The sequence below is a fragment of the Coregonus clupeaformis genome, unplaced genomic scaffold, assembly GCF_020615455.1.
Source record: "Coregonus clupeaformis isolate EN_2021a unplaced genomic scaffold, ASM2061545v1 scaf0281, whole genome shotgun sequence".
Lineage (NCBI taxonomy): Eukaryota > Metazoa > Chordata > Actinopteri > Salmoniformes > Salmonidae > Coregonus > Coregonus clupeaformis.
Genome location: NW_025533736.1, coordinates 300,684 through 316,779, shown reverse-complemented (window position 1 = coordinate 316,779; position 16,096 = coordinate 300,684). Strand labels below are relative to the sequence as shown.

The window sequence follows — 16,096 nt, the reverse complement described above, 5'->3', positions numbered from 1 at the left end:
ACACTGTGAGCTGCATAATAATATAATGGGATTGCCAAATGTGTGCAGTCTTTTTGGTTAGGAAAGGCAGTTGTACTACTCTCATTAAAGTATTTAACCTATCATATCTGTTCTTTAAAATCAAGGGGTATAATTCTTCAGTTTAAATTAATGTAAATCTTACAGACTGCGGTTTTAAGGTTCCTTATCGGGGACTTCCTTGTTATTTAAGGTTTTACTTAAAGCAAAGGAATTTGACATATTTCAAATTAGAATCTATGTCCGCATAGCTCTTCTGACCTCTCCTTTCTATTTCATTCCATCTCTATCTTTAGCGCGAAGCTCTATCATTTTCTTATCATCTATTTTCTGCTGATGGGAGAGCTTAGAGCATAGCCTTTGTTATAACACTGTTCAATACTTGAACTGCTTATCTATCTCACCCACCCAAGATTTTCACTTACAGAAACATTTAGGTCCATTTTTAGGTATAGAGTACACAATTGGCCTTATGTGGAAAAAAAAGAGTAGGGCCTTTGTCATTAATATTAGACCTACTTTCCAGATATGAAACACAGCCTAACTTCCACTTATTCACAGGGTGAGATTTAGATGATTGCACGTGGTTGCTAGATAGCCTACATTTTGAATTAGGGGAATCATGCAATGAAAAGTATATTTTTCCAATAATCTATTTTATTCCATTCTGTTCTGTTCTATTCCATTATATTCTATCGTATCAGACTTCCCAAAGACATGTCATTTCTATAGTCAGTAAAAAGTGTGAAATCAATGAAGAATGAAATCAGAATCCTACAACCTGCTCGCACACTGTATTTCTACTACCATTTGACCTAACATTCTACCCAACATTCTACCCAAGTGTGCACAAAATATTGACGTTCATCACGTATGGTGAGGGAATCCTGGTACTTAGACAGTGTTTGGGTCATTTGAAGGTTAGCAGCCGCCGAAAAAGTTCAGGGAAAGTTCACCTGCATATATTAGGTAATTCAATCGGTCCCTGTGACATAACTAGTATGAAGTGGTTGTGTTGAGACAGCATAACCCATTCGTCAATAAATGGGAGCTAATAACTCCAACACAAACTTTGTTATGTAAAATAGCCAACAATTCTGTTTTATCGGGTTTTCACAAGGACCGACTATTTTGTTGTGCTCCCTGCGCGCGATGGACACAATGATTTTTTTATGAATGCGTCGATGGAAATCGTTTCTCGGAGCGCGCATACGGCTGTAGATATTTTTGCATGGACTCAAATTAATAAAATATAATTTTGGTCAATTACAAACTTTTAACAAAAATGTCCATCATACCCTTGACTGATTGGGGGGAAATAATCCTACTTGGGCGGAAATAATTCTACTTGGGCGTGCGAATTAAGGACAGTTGCGTTCCATTTGTTCCATTTTTACATTTCTTTAGATCCTGACGCATCTTGATAAGGAAGGACTCCGCCTTACACTAATGTTATAGAAAACCATGTTTGACTATATGGATTTTCTCGCAGTCTGTCCAGGAGAAATGCTGGATTTCTATACTGCAAGTCCTTGTATGCTCCAGGAACCATCTCTAACCGCATGCTTCACTGGACTAACAGAAACGGATTGGCAAGTTCATCGGATCGCGCAATGTAGGTGAAGCTTTATTTTTATTTGGTCTATTTGAGGATTTAAGTAATTTTCCCTCAGTTGCCCACTGTTTTACTCTACACTAAATCTAAATATTTGTTGTGATCATGTTACACGAGGAAAGACTGAACGTGGGACTTGACTTGATTCACCCAGTTGTATCTTCTCCTCACACCTTTTATGTAATATTTATAATATAGCCTATTCCTGTGTCAGTTGTTCGTACATTGTAGCCTAAACTGTTCCCTGTGCAGTCCTGTATCATTGCATATTTAATCCAAAGACAATGTAAACATATTTATTTAGGTCATGTTGTATGTAGGCTACCATCTTTTTTTCAAGATGTAGTTCGATGGCATTGTTCATGTATCTTTCTGAATATGTAGTTGATGGCATATCTAGTTCAGATGAACTAAAATTATAATATTATTTCAGATATAGGGCCTACATCAAATTCAATATAGAGGCCTGCACAGTCAAATCAAACTTAAACATAAAATTACTCACAACAGCATTTATGTAGGCCTACACGTTCACGTTTATGTTAAAGGTGCAATCTGCAATATTTACTGTTTTTTTTGGTCATTTCAATTAATGATACCCATTGAATCTTGAAGAAAAACGTATAAATGCCCGAAAGCGTTTAGTACAAGTGTATTACACCACTGTAAGTCGCTCTGGATAAGAGCGTCTGCTAAATGACTAAAAATGTAAATGTATATGTAAATAAGCCAAAATATAAGGTTGCTTTTTGATTTTACTCCGTTGTTTGTAAATAATGCCTTTGTAAACAATGTATAGCTTCAAAATATGTTTCAAACTATAATGTTGATATAACTGTCAGTCCTTGCATCCATAGCTTCATTGATAATTGGAGAGTGGTTACATTTCTCAAGCCCCATCCCTCAGCTTTATAGCAAACCAAGTGACAGGGCTGCCATTTGGCTGAAAAGGGAAGGACTGATTGTGCCTTTATAGCATGGGAATAGGGTCAATATTGTTGTTATTTTACCTGTGCACATTGTTTGCTTTGTTGCAACTGATGATTGCATTAATTTAGTATTGGTAAGCCTACCTTCTAGTTTATGGAATGAATTCACCGTTGTGCAATCAATCAGTATACTTACTTGTTATCCTAATCAATAATACATGGATTATTACTGTGAACCCATTGATAATGAATTGGCCATCAAATCTGCACTCTATTTTGACTTATCACACCTCTGTTGTCGCCCTACTACACTCACTGTCCCTCTTCAACTAGTTGTTGACATTTACAGATCAGATTAGGAAGTCAAATTCCATTAAGATACCTTTGGTTTCCTCTATTTGCTGATAGATCTAGCTGTTTTTTTTGGTGGTTTTTATTTAGCCTAACACCAGGGCTTCACAGGACATTATGTTCCTTATATTTTCTGCGATATCAAAGCCAAAGCCTATTACAAAATTAGACCTTCTCTGGCAGCGCTCAGTTTGGAGATGGAGGAGCATCTCAACCGAAGCCAGTGCTCAGGACGGTCACTGGGTTTCACCGAGGGTTCATTGGACGGTCACCAACAAGAGGTCAGACAAGACCCAGACTGCTTGGCTTGTCTCCCCCACAGCAAAGTAGTTGTTGGGAAACTCTGCAAGCAAAGCCTAATAATATATTTACCTCATTCATCACTTAGGCTATTTTATGAGCACATTAATGTTGTATGCGCCAGCGATGACTACCAAATAACTATAATTGCTGTTCCTGCTTACAAGTGTAATATTAAGGGTGTTTGGATCTCACTGAGCAATTGGCCTCATGGTGAGTAGCCTACTCACAACCACAGAAATTCCCTCACTACAGATTGTCTTTACTTTCAGCATCTAGCCCCAAAAGTCCCCCAAAAGACCTCAGTGATAGTGTGATAGCATTGTGATAGCATTGTGATAGCGTGCAGAGAAAGTGACTTTTCTTTGACATAGTGTAAGCAGATCGTGGCAAAACATTACTCTTTACCAGTTTCTCTCCTAAATGTGGGTGAGCACCTCCCTCCCCCTCCAAACCACTTAGGCTAGTATAAGAGTCCACTGCTTCATCAGTCAGTTGATCTTCTGGCATGCTCCGCCATTGTTTTGCAGTGGAGAGAATACTTGCTAATGGGTGTGTTCTGTTGTTTGACCCGGCAGGGGTAGGTTCAACTGGAGGCCATGGGTTCAAGGGGATGGATATAAGGATTTTCTTTATTTTTGTCCCCTACATTTGGCTTTTTTAGTTATCTGTCACTGGCCCTATGTGCTTTAATGGTGGAGGTGGTAAAAAGCCAGCAGGGATGCTTGTCCTGTCGCAGTGGGGGCTCTCTATAAAACTGAAGCGATGTCTTAAGAGTGTCTGTTGTCGTCTTTTTCCCATAAAGTATGGCATTGGAATAGTATGACTGTATCTCACCTCTTCTTCACCCTTGCACTCTCTGGGAAAAGGACGACTCAGAAATCTTAAAAGAAAATGTATAAAATTGTTTTACCTGAGCATTATCTCAGTCAGATATGCCTATCAACACAAGACCTCAACATGTCCCCGGGAACACAAGTTGACTTGGCACTGTGGGCTGATATGACCTGTGTTTTCAACTCATCTACAGTACATTTGTGAATCCTTTTCCATATAAAAAAAAAACAAAAAACTGATTGAATACTATGTTGCGTAGTCACTTTGTAGAATGTTTACTGACCATAGAAATAACTGTTGGTCTTCGAATAAAAGAGGAGGCCCAAGGACATATTGCAATTAGTTTGATGTTTCAACCGTTTTTCGGGATCAAATACTGTTTTACTTCAACACATTACTGTTTGAAGAACATTAAGCTACATAAATTCGATGTATGACTGCGTTTTCAGCAGCTGCATTGGAGTTTTCTCCCTCTCCCAGCATTGTCCTAATATCACTTTCCTCTCCTCCTCGTCTTCACGGTAGAGATTTTTGTGAATTAAAGTGACAGAAAAATGATGAAAATCCAGTCACATCTTATGATAGAAAGACGATAAGGAAAGGAAGCCATTTCAGAGTGTATGCAGTGGAAGCCCTCATCTCACTCCCAACACTCAGTGCCCGTCTTTCTTCCCAGAGCCTCATCATCCCTCTCTCCGTCCCTCTCTCCGTCCCTCTCTCCATCCTGTGTGTCAGCAGCTGTGGAAACCCAGAGCTCCAGCTCAGAGGACCTGTTCGCCAGTCCTCTCTCACCTCCGCCCCCTCCCCGCACCTACAAACCCTGCTTTGTGTGCCAAGACAAGTCCTCAGGCTACCACTATGGCGTCAGTGCTTGTGAGGGCTGTAAGGTAAGGGACCAGACTGATCATGTACATATCGCAAAACCCATCTGACTGCTCAAACCATGAATAATTCCACTTGTATTTCTTCAACGGTTTTAAATTATTCAGCATTTCTACTTTGGAGTTAAATCCAATATCTAATTTACCTGTGATATGGATATGTAAAGCGAGAAACTGCAACAAGCACCACACACACAATTCCCACTATTCTCTGGGGTTCTCAAATGTCCCCCATCTACCACCCTTTAATGGTCCATGGCAGTGAGCTATAGTGAGTAGGTGTTAACACAATTGTTAATGACAGCTATGCCGATTGGCCCTCCGCTGTAGCTGAATGCTCGGGCAACTAAGGCTCCACAAAGAGAAGGTAAATAATTGATGGGCAGCACAGCAAACAAGACCAAGAGCGTGGAGGAGACCATGACTACAGATTACATTCTCTCCTCCTCATCTTTCAGAACAAGATGAAAGGCAATGATCCTAATTATAGATTAAGTGTGAGATCACATCTGTGTTAGAGATGAGAAGTGGCATTAGTTACAGAGTTGACTCTGTGACTGTTTAATGCAGGAAGTGAGCATGGAGCTTATCTCTCTTATCACCTTCACAAGCCTGCCTGGAGGGGGACCTCATATAAGGATCTGCATGAAAGAGATTTGTCGATTGTTCGTTTTCTCAACGCGTTGAAAGTGGAAATGGAAAAAAGTAAAAATTGCATTCTTTAGAAATATCAGTTGGTGTCTGTTGATACATGTATTGATCTGACCTGGCATATCTATTTAGATGTTCAAATTAAAAATATTTTTACTCTAGAAGAAAGGTAGCTTGTAGATTTTTAGATTTTTTTTTTTACTCCTGTAGCCCAGAAGTAACCCAACTTACAGGACAACTATGTAACGTTACCCAACCTACAGTATTTAACCCTAAATAGTAGATTCAAGGCCACTAGGGACTGTTTGGCTGCCGTGTTTACCCAGAGCAAACACTAGTATCACTAAAGGGCCTGAATCTTGGCCCTGATAAACAGCTCATGTGTCGGGATCAGACAGCATCAGTCAATACTATTGACAGACTATGGACAGGACACCGCTTCAGACACAACACGTGTGGTGTTACCCTGCTACACCCTATACTATTGACGTGTTTCACAACATGATTCTGGTTGCATTTGGTCTGTTGTTTTTTCTTTCTATAATTTCATTGTGATTGTGTGATAACAGTAATTCATTATAAATGAAGTAATTAAAAGTAGTTTCTTTTCTTTGCATATGGAAAACACATGTTGATGTTAAATGGATACTTTGGGATTTTGGCAATGAGGCCCTTTATTTACTTCCCCAGAGTCAGATTAAATCATGGATACCATTTTTATGTCAAAATTCTGAAGTATCCCTTTAATATCATAATTTAAGAATGATATATGTATTCAGATGGTGATGTAATAACTACGCCACCTCCAAAGTCATTAGAGCTCCTTTCAGATATCTATAGAATGTTAACTTCTGGTTGCTTCTCTATTTAAAACATATTATTATCCTTTCCATTGGTGCCTCCCAGGGTTTCTTCCGTAGAAGTGTCCAGAAGAACATGGTTTACACGTGCCACCGGGACAAGAACTGCATCATCAATAAGATCACCAGGAACCGCTGTCAGTACTGCCGGCTACAGAGGTGCTTCGCCGCGGGCATGTCCAAGGAGTGTAAGTGTCAATAATATTTCAGAATGTCTCCATTCAACCACTGAAGAGCAACATTTCTAAACATCGCCCAACTCCTCTGTAATACACCCCAAAACGGCAAAACACTGCTATACAACATTCCCAAACGGTCTCATAAAACTCTTACTCAAAATACTCAGTGCCTTCAGAAAGTATTCACACCCCTTGAATTTTTCCACATTTTGGTGTGTTACAAAGTGGGATTAAAATGGATTGTGACAATATGTAACTTTTTGGGCGACCTGACCAAATTCACATAGAAATGTGTATTATAGATCTATCATTCTACTTGAAAGCAAGTCTAAGAAGTGGTAGATCTGTTCTATGTGCGCTATTTCTATGCTTCCCGTTCTTAAGTTTTTTGTTTGTGCGTCTTTTACTTTCGGTTTTGTACACCAGCTTCAAACAGCTGAACCTAAAATATTTTTGATTATGGAAAATATATTTCACAGCGGTTTAGATGGTACATTGATTCTCTACACTATACTATCTTATTTTGTCACATAAACTGAAAGTAAGCGAACTATTAGAGTTCTAGCAACCAGGAAATGGCGGAGCGATTTCTGCATTGTGCAACTTAAATTGTGCAACTTAAAATACTGTGAAATGTCAAAGTGGAAGAAATGTTTTACTTTTTTTTACTTAATGGAAAATAAAACGCTCTTATATTTTGATTAGATAAGTATTCAACACCCTGAGTCAATACATGTTAGAGTCACCTTAGTCTTTCTGGGTAATTTGACTTAAATCGGCTTGAAAATCTATGGCAAGACTTGAAAATGTCCGTCTAGCAATGATCAACATCCAACTTGACAGAGCTTGAAGAATTTTAAAAAGAATAATATGCAAATATTGTACAATACAGGTTTGCAAAGCTCTTAGAGACTGTTTTGGAATATTTTTTATTCTGTACAGGTTTCCTTCTTTTCACTCTGTCATTTAGGTTAGTATTTTGGAGTAACTACAATGTTGTTGATCCATCCTCAGTTTTCTCCTATCAGAGCCATTTAACTCTGTAACTAGTTTAAAATCCCCATTAGCCTCATGGTGAAATCCCTGAGTGGTTTCCTTCCTCTCCGTGAACTCCGTCAAGGACGCCTGTATCTTTGCAGTGACTGGGTGTATTGATACACCATCCAAAGTGTAATGAATAACTTCAAAGGGATATTCAATCTCTGCTTTTTTTTACCCATCTACCAATAGATGCTCTTCTTTGCAAGGCATTGGAAAACTTCCCTGGTCTTTGTCGTTGAATCTGTGCTTGACATTCACTGCTCAACTAAGGGACCTTACAGATTATTGTATGTATTGGGTAAAGAGATGGTGTAGTCATTCAAAAATCATGTTAAACACCATTATTGCACACAGAGTTAGTTTTAACTCAACAAAATGTGGAAAACGTCAAAGGGTGTGAATACTTTCTGAAAGCACTGTAACTAAAAACCTGTCCGAAATGTTTTCCAAGAAAACTAATTCCACCTCTGCTGTCCAACACATGAAAGCACTTCAAACACCATTGTCCAGAAGGCCACTGACCCAGATACAATCTCTGTTGTGGGTAGGGGGATGGTGTCATGGTGATGGATGCCTACCAATGTCATTCATCCCTTCTACCCAGCATGTCAGCATTACATAAATCCATCAGCACATGTATCAGCCTTGTGGCCTTGTGGCTGGTATGGAACGGCTACTACTACTACCATTGTCACTGATTGGTGTGTAATGCAGCCCAGAGTGAAGTGTTTACACAATGATTACAGGAAGTAGGGCAGAGTAGACTATCCATTGACTGCACAGATCAGTCTGATGCATGAGACCAGTTGCATAAGATGGATCTCTCCCTGAGATCTGGCTCAGTAGAATGAGTGGCCTGTGTTGAAAACCAATGGTTGAAGTACGTTTACATGATTTATAGATCAGTTGGAAGGTAACATTATTATTTTTACATTACTTACACACTCATTGGTAAATGTGCATGGCTTGTTTAGAAAAATATGGTAATTTAACAGACTCTTTACTGTTAACACCTACTATATACAGTGAGGGAAAAAAGTATTTGATCCCCTGCTGATTTTGTACGTTTGCCCACTGGCAAAGAAATGATCAGTCTATAATTTTAATAGTAGGTTTATTTGAACAGTGAGAGACAGAATAACAACAACAAAATCCAGAACAATGCTTGTCAAAAATGTTATAAATTGATTTGCATTTTAATGAGGGAAATAAGTATTTGACCCCCCTCTCAATCAGAAAGATTTCTGGCTCCCAGGTGTCTTTTATACAGGTAACGAGCTGAGATTAGGAGCACACTCTTAAAGGGAGTCCTCCAATTTCTCAGCTTGTTACCTGTATAAAAGACACCTGTCCACAGAAGCAATCAATCAATGTATAAAAGACACCTGTCCACAGAAGCAATCAATCAATCAGATTCCAAACTCTCCACCATGGCCAAGACCAAAGAGCTCTCCAAGGATGTCAGGAACAAGATTGTAGACCTACACAAAGCTGGAATGGGCTACAAGACCATCGCCAAGCAGCTTGGTGAGAAGGTGACAACAGTTGGTGCGATTATTCGCAAATGGAAGAAACACAAAATAACTGTTAATCTCCCTCGGCCTTGGGCTCCATGCAAGATCTCACCTCGTGGAGTTGCAATGATCATGAGAACGGTGAGGAATCAGCCCAGAACTACACGGGAGAATCTTGTCAATGATCTCAAGGCAGCTGGGACCATAGTCACCAAGAAAACAATTGGTAACACACTACGCCGTGAAGGACTGAAATCCTGCAGCGCCCGCAAGGTCCCCCTGCTCAAGAAAGCACATATACAGGCCCGTCTGAAGTTTGCCAATGAACATCTGAATGATTCAGAGGAGAACTGGGTGAAAGTGTTGTGGTCAGATGAGACCAAAATCGAGCTCTTTGGCTTCAACTCAACTCGCCGTGTTTGGAGGAGGAGGAATGCTGCCGATGACCCCAAGAACACCATCCCCACCGTCAAACATGGAGGTGGAAACATTATGCTTTGGGGGTGTTTTTCTGCTAAGGGGACAGGACAACTTCACCGCATCAAAGGGAGGATGGATGGGGCCATGTACCGTCAAATCTTGGGTGAGAACCTCCTTCCCTCAGCCAGGGCATTGAAAATGGGTCGTGGATGGGTATTCCAGCATGACAATGACCCAAAACACACGGCCAAGGCAACAAAGGAGTGGCTCAAGAAGAAGCACATTAAGGTCCTGGAGTGGCCTATCCAGTCTCCAGACCTTAATCCCATAGAAAATATGTGGAGGGAGCTGAAGGTTTGAGTTGCCAAATGTCAGCCTTGAAACCTTAATGACTTGGAGAAGATCTGCAAAAAGGAGTGGGACAAAATCCCTCCTGAGATGTGTGCAAACCTGGTGGCCAACTACAAGAAACATCTGACCTCTGTGATTGCCAACAAGGGTTTTGCCACCAAGTACTAAGTCATGTTTTGCAGAGGGGTCAAATACTTATTTCCCTCATTAAAATGCAAATCAATTTATAACATTTTTGACATGCGTTTTTCTGGATTTCTTTGTTATTATTCTGTCTCTCACTGTTCAAATAAACCTACCATTAAAATTATAGACTGATCATGTCTTTGTCAGTGGGCACACGTACAAAATCAGCAGGGGATCAAATACTTTTTTCCCTCACTGTATTCTGCAGCTGTTGCCCACAAGGGAAATCACACCAGAAGTATTGTGTTACAAGCACCATGATCTAACCAACTTAGCTATTGCAACCAATTCAATTTCTTTTTTTTTCTTGAGTTAGCTCCGTTCATATTTCATCCTCTCTTCCCAGCTGTCAGGAATGACCGGAGCAAGAGGAAGGAGAAGAAGGAGACTCCCAAGATGACCATCATGGAGACATATGAGCTGACAGCAGAACTGGGCTGTGTAGTGGAGAACATCTGTAGGGCTCATAGAGAGACCTTCCCTTCCCTCTGCCAGCTGGGCAAATACACTACAGTGAGTAACAACCACTGCCATGTTAGCACCATATATATATATTACATGTATCATGGATAGTGTTCCATTTAATTATGTGGGTAGCCCTGTCTCTGTTGAGGCTCAGAAACACTATCCCTGTACCATAATCCATTAATCTAAATGGATCATACTGGTTGTATTGTTGAGATAATACTCAGAACGAATTGCTCTCTCTCTCGCGTGCGGCCTCTCTTTCTCTCTCCCTTTCTCTCTCTATTTCTCTTTTCCTTTCTTTCTTTTCTCTCTCTTCCTCCCATCCCTCTTTCTCTGCCCCCTCTCTCTCTCTCTCTCTCTCTCTCTCTCTCTCTCTCTCTCTCTCTCCCACCTATTCTCTATCTTTCACCTCTCCTTTACCCTTTCTCCCCCCTCCCCCTCTCTCTCTGTCCATCTCTCTGTAGAACTCAAGCTCAGACACTAGGATCCAGTTGGACCTGGGGCTGTGGGATAAGTTCAGTGAGCTGGCCACCAAATGTATCATCAAGGTTGTGGAGTTTGCCAAACGGGTGCCTGGCTTCACCGGCCTGACCATAACTGACCAGATCACCCTCCTCAAAGCAGCCTGTCTGGACATTCTGGTGAGCGGTGTGTGTGTGTGTGTGTACTGTACGTTTGTGTGTGTATACTGTATGTGTGAGGGGATGTATGTGTGTGTGTGTGTGTATGTGTGTGTATACTGTATGCGTGAGGGGATGTGTGTGTGTGTGTGTGTGTGTGTGTGTGTACACTGTACGTTTGTGTGTGTATACTGTATGCGTGAGGGGATGTGTATGTGTGTGTGTGTGTGTGTGTGTGTGTGTGTGTGTGTGTGCGTGTGCGTGTGCGTGTGCGTGTGTGTGTGTGTGTGTCCACATCATCATCTCCAAAGCACATCTCGCACCTCATCAACTGGCCCGTGTGGAGTTAGAAGGGTTCACTCACAGTGTGCTGTTTGGTGCAGACACTATGGATCTGCCGTTACATTGTCTCAGCATACGTTTGTGCTGAAGACAGACACGGTGGTGGTGGGTTCAGACAGAGTGTTACTGCTGAAGACAGACACGGTGGTGGTGGGTTCAGACAGAGTGTTACTGTTTTATTCTCTTTTATCTCCCCATCTCTTCTGGTTTTCATTGTCAACTCTGTCTTTCTCCAGCACCATCAAAGGTTGGTGGATTCTCACTAGCTGCACAATGGTGATTCACTCACGGCTCTATTTTCTCTATGGGAGCTCCTTAATCTGAAATCAAAGTGTTATCATGTTTATTTTACATTACTGAGGTGGTTTCTAATGAGGTGTGTAGGGTCAATTACTGTGCAAAATGTATGGTGATTTGTGTCGTTTGTGAAACTTGACTCAGTGCCTTGTTGTGATGTAGCATTATTTATGCTCTGACGGGTTTTTAAAATAGTTTTGGAAGTTCTCACTCTTGATCTGTCTATCTCTTTCTCAATATCTCTCTCTCCCTCTATCTCTTTTTTCTTATGCAGACTCTTTCATTTACGTTGATGTTTTACCTCTATACTTCTCTTTCTCTCTCTCTTTCTCTCTCGTTTTCTCTTTGCCTGAACTGTCTTTCATGTCTTTTAATTTCCATCCCCCTCTTCTTGAACCTGCATCTCACCATTGCCTTTTTCTATACTGAGCCACCCCTTATGTCCCCTCTGTCTCCCTGTAGATTCTGCGGATCTGTACGAGGTACACACCTGACCAGGACACTATGACCTTCTCAGACGGGCTGACCCTGACCCGTACACAGATCCACAACGCTGGCTTTGGCCCACTCACAGACCAGGTGTTCACCTTCGCCGGCCAGCTGCTGCCCTTGGAGATGGATGACACAGAAAGTGGCCTCCTCAGTGCCATCTGCCTGGTGTCTGGAGGTACTGCAACTAGCCATAGCTTCAGTTCGGGCAGAATGTTTTATATGGAACATGAACTATCTTTTTTTTTGTTTTATGAATGGATGTACTTTTAGTACATTTATTTACAAATATTTACTCCATTAAATTAACCTTGTTGTCGTTTTTGTGTGTAGAAGTTTCCGTGGGTGTAGTTAAATAATACATATAGCCCATGTAGAGGAGTCACACAAACAAAATAGATATATGAGCTGTATTAGCTGTAGATGAATTATGTGTAGGTCTCACACTGACAGTGTCTCTCCTGTGTCAGATCGGCAGGATCTGGAGGAGCCGTCTAAGGTGGAAGTCCTGCAGGAGCCCTTACTGGAGGCCTTGAAGATCTACTCCCGTAAACGCCGGCCTAGCATGCCCCTCATGTTCCCTAAGGTCCTCATGAAGATCACCGACCTGCGCAGCATCAGCGCCAAAGGTTAGAGGTCAACTCCCTATCGGCCATGACACTTACTTTGACCTTAACTACAAACCTCCAACCAACATGCTTCATGGCTTGGCATCATGACTGTTATAACCTGGTGTTTATGGCATATTGTGTTTTTACAACACCAGTGCACATCCAACCACATCCAAGGATGTAATAATAATAATAATAATAATAATAAAAATAAAAAAATTATAAAAAAAATAATTTATATATATATATATACAGTGGGGCAAAAAAGTATTTAGTCAGCCACCAATTGTGCAAGTTCTCCCACTTAAAAAGATGAGAGAGGCCTGTAATTTTCATCATAGGTACACGTCAACTATGACAGACAAATTGAGAAAAGAAAATCCAGAAAATCACATTGTAGGATTTTTAATGAATTTATTTACAAATTATGGTGGAAAATAAGTATTTGGTCACCTACAAACAAGCAAAGATTTCTGGCTCTCACAGACCTGTAACTTCTTCTTTAAGAGGCTCCTCTGTCCTCCACTCGTTACCTGTATTAATGGCACCTGTTTGAACTTGTTATCAGTATAAAAGACACCTGTCCACAACCTCAAACAGTCACACTCCAAACTCCACTATGGCCAATACCAAAAGAGCTGTCAAAGGACACCAGAAACAAAAGTGTAGACCTGCACCAGGCTGGGAAGACTGAATCTGCAATAGGTAAGCAGCTTGGTTTGAAGAAATCAACTGTGGGAGCAATTATTAGGAAATGGAAGACATACAAGACCACTGATAATCTCCCTCGATCTGGGGCTCCGCAAGAGATCTCACCCGTGGGGTCAAAATGATCACAAGAACGGTGAGCAAAATCCCAGAACCACACGGGGGACCTAGTGAATGACCTGCAGAGAGCTGGGACCAAAGTACAAAGCCTACCATCAGTAACACACTACGCCGCCAGGGACTCAAATCCTGCAGTGCTAGAGCGTGTCCCCCTGCTTAAGCCAGTACATGTCCAGGCCCGTCTGAAGTTTGCTAGAGTGCATCCAGAAGAGGATTGGGAGAATGTCATATGGTCAGATGAAACCAAAATATAACTTTTTGGTAAAAACTCAACTCGTTGTGTTTGGAGGACAAAGAATGCTGAGTTGCATCCAAAGAACACCATACCTACTGTGAAGCATGGGAGTGAAAACATCATACTTTGGGGCTGTTTTTCTGCAAAGGGACCAGACGACTGATCCGTGTAAAGGAAAGAATGAATGGGGCCATGTATCGTTAGATTTTGAGTGAAAACCTCCTTCCATCAGCAAGGGCATTGAAGATGAAACGTGGCTGGGTCTTTCAGCATGACAATGATCCCAAACACACCGCCCGGGCAACGAAGGAGTGGCTTCGTGAAGCATTTCCGGTCCTGGAGTCTCCGATCTCAACCCCATAGAAAATCTTTGGAGGGAGTTGAAAGTCCGTGTTGCCCAGCGACAGCCCCAAAACATCACTGCTCTAGAGGAGATCTGCATGGAGGGAATGGGCCAAAATACCAGCAACAGTGTGCTGAAAACCTTGTGAAGACTTACAGAAAACATTTGACCTGTGTCATTGCCAACAAAGGGTATATAACAAAGTATTGAGAAACTTTTTGTTATTGACCAAATACTTATTTTCCACCATAATTTGCAAATAAATTCATTAAAAATCCTACAATGTGATTTTTCTGGATTTTTTCCCTCATTTTGTCTGTCATAGTTGGCGTGTACCTATGATGAAAATTACAGGCCTCTCTCATCTTTTTATGGGAGAACTTGCACAATTGGTGGCTGACTAAATACTTTTTTTCCCCACTGTATATATTTTTTTTTTAACATTTGAAAGAAATTCCACAAAAATAAAATAAAAATAAAAATAATTGGAAAGTGGTTGTCCCACTGGCTATCATAAGGTGAATGCACCAATTTGTAAGTCGCTCTGGATAAGAGCGTCTGCTAAATGACGTAAATGTAAATGTAAATGTAAGACATGCTGGGTGGAGGTGGGTTAAATAGGAGAAAATAAAGGAAATCTGCCTCTGATTAGAGTGATATAGTTAAGAGACACTTCTACTACTCTAGAAAGTCTAATTGACATTTTCTCTTCTAATTCCACAGGAGCTGAACGTGTGGTGACGTTGAAGATGGAGATCCCAGGTTCCATGCCTCCTCTGATCCAGGAGATGCTGGAGGAGATGGAGAACCTGGAGAAGCAGAAGCAGTCTGAGGAGGAGCAGAGAGCAGACAAGAACATCACCCACACCATGTCCACACAGTAAATAGACACTGGCCTGTTTGCCTGAAAACCTTACAAGAAAAATATACCTCCAATGGGATGTCCCAGAAAGGAAATTATGAGGATGGTCAAATGTGAACAATACCAGTGAACAGTGTATTCAGGGTTGAATATGTAAAGGGAATTGTAAATAGAATCATGTTACAGTACTTAGTTACTCATAACTGGATGTGACTGGAGATATAACAGGACTAGCCTGTGTGTTGGACAGTATCATAAGGTGCTCAGAAGGTGGTTTAAATACATACAGTGCATTGCAGTACTAGAGAGTAGCTTAACGTATTAACCTCACACAGAGCCTTTCTATACGGATGGGAGTGGAGATTCATGTGAATTGTGAATAGACATTCCATTGTGGTGCAACACAGGGGCAAAGCATGACAATTTGCATTATATGTATTCAGTTTAACTCTCGAAAAGGATGCATTTTTCGGAGGTCATTACTGGGTGTGTGTAGGTCACAAATGTATGAGATTTTAAAACAGCAGAACTGGGCTGTTTCCATTATTTCAAGTCTTGCATGATTGGCTTTGTTAAGTAAGTGCTATTACTCTCATCATGTCAACATATATTCTACATACCATTGTATGGCTATGTTTCTCTCTATGATGAATGTCATGGTGCATTTTTGTGATATTGATTATGATCATATTTCAGATAGTTATTGGTCTATTAAAGTCTTGAAACTATTAATACCCTGGGTGTGTCTGACTCATAAAAAGAAACATCTTTACACGATCCAGTGCTCCATACAAAGGTTGATACTGCCCCCCTGTGGTCTTTTTAGAGAATTACACTCATTGCCTCGGTGGAAAAACTACTGTATAAA

General features: G+C 40.9%; 1 protein-coding gene across 2 annotated transcripts; it reads left to right on the top strand.

Annotated features, from left to right (window-relative positions):
• Positions 1–1,020: 1,020 nt before the first annotated feature.
• LOC121563453 (retinoic acid receptor beta) lies at positions 1,021–15,956 on the top strand. 2 transcript variants are annotated; one of them, XM_041875365.1, is made up of 8 exons: positions 1,021–1,633; positions 4,789–4,937; positions 6,489–6,630; positions 10,480–10,646; positions 11,066–11,242; positions 12,323–12,527; positions 12,820–12,978; positions 15,090–15,956. In XM_041875365.1, exons 1-8 carry the CDS (start codon positions 1,483–1,485, stop codon positions 15,248–15,250), a joined length of 1,311 nt encoding a protein of 436 aa, XP_041731299.1. In that variant the 5' UTR covers positions 1,021–1,482; the 3' UTR covers positions 15,251–15,956. The 2 variants fall into 2 exon arrangements, with proteins under 2 accessions (XP_041731299.1, XP_041731298.1); XM_041875364.1 differs by having other exon boundaries at positions 4,786–4,937.
• Positions 15,957–16,096: the final 140 nt, after the last annotated feature.

What these genes read in the sequence shown, in the direction of transcription:
- LOC121563453 (XM_041875364.1), top strand. Translation starts at nt 1,483, where the DNA reads ATGTTTGACTATATGGATTTTCTCGCAGTCTGTCCAGGAGAAATGCTG. An exon ending in CAGCCTGTCTGGACATTCTG is followed by an intron (nt 11,243 to 12,322) that starts GTGAGCGGTGTG and finishes GTCTCCCTGTAG; the next exon opens with ATTCTGCGGATCTGTACGAG. An exon ending in CATCTGCCTGGTGTCTGGAG is followed by an intron (nt 12,528 to 12,819) that starts GTACTGCAACTA and finishes CTCCTGTGTCAG; the next exon opens with ATCGGCAGGATCTGGAGGAG.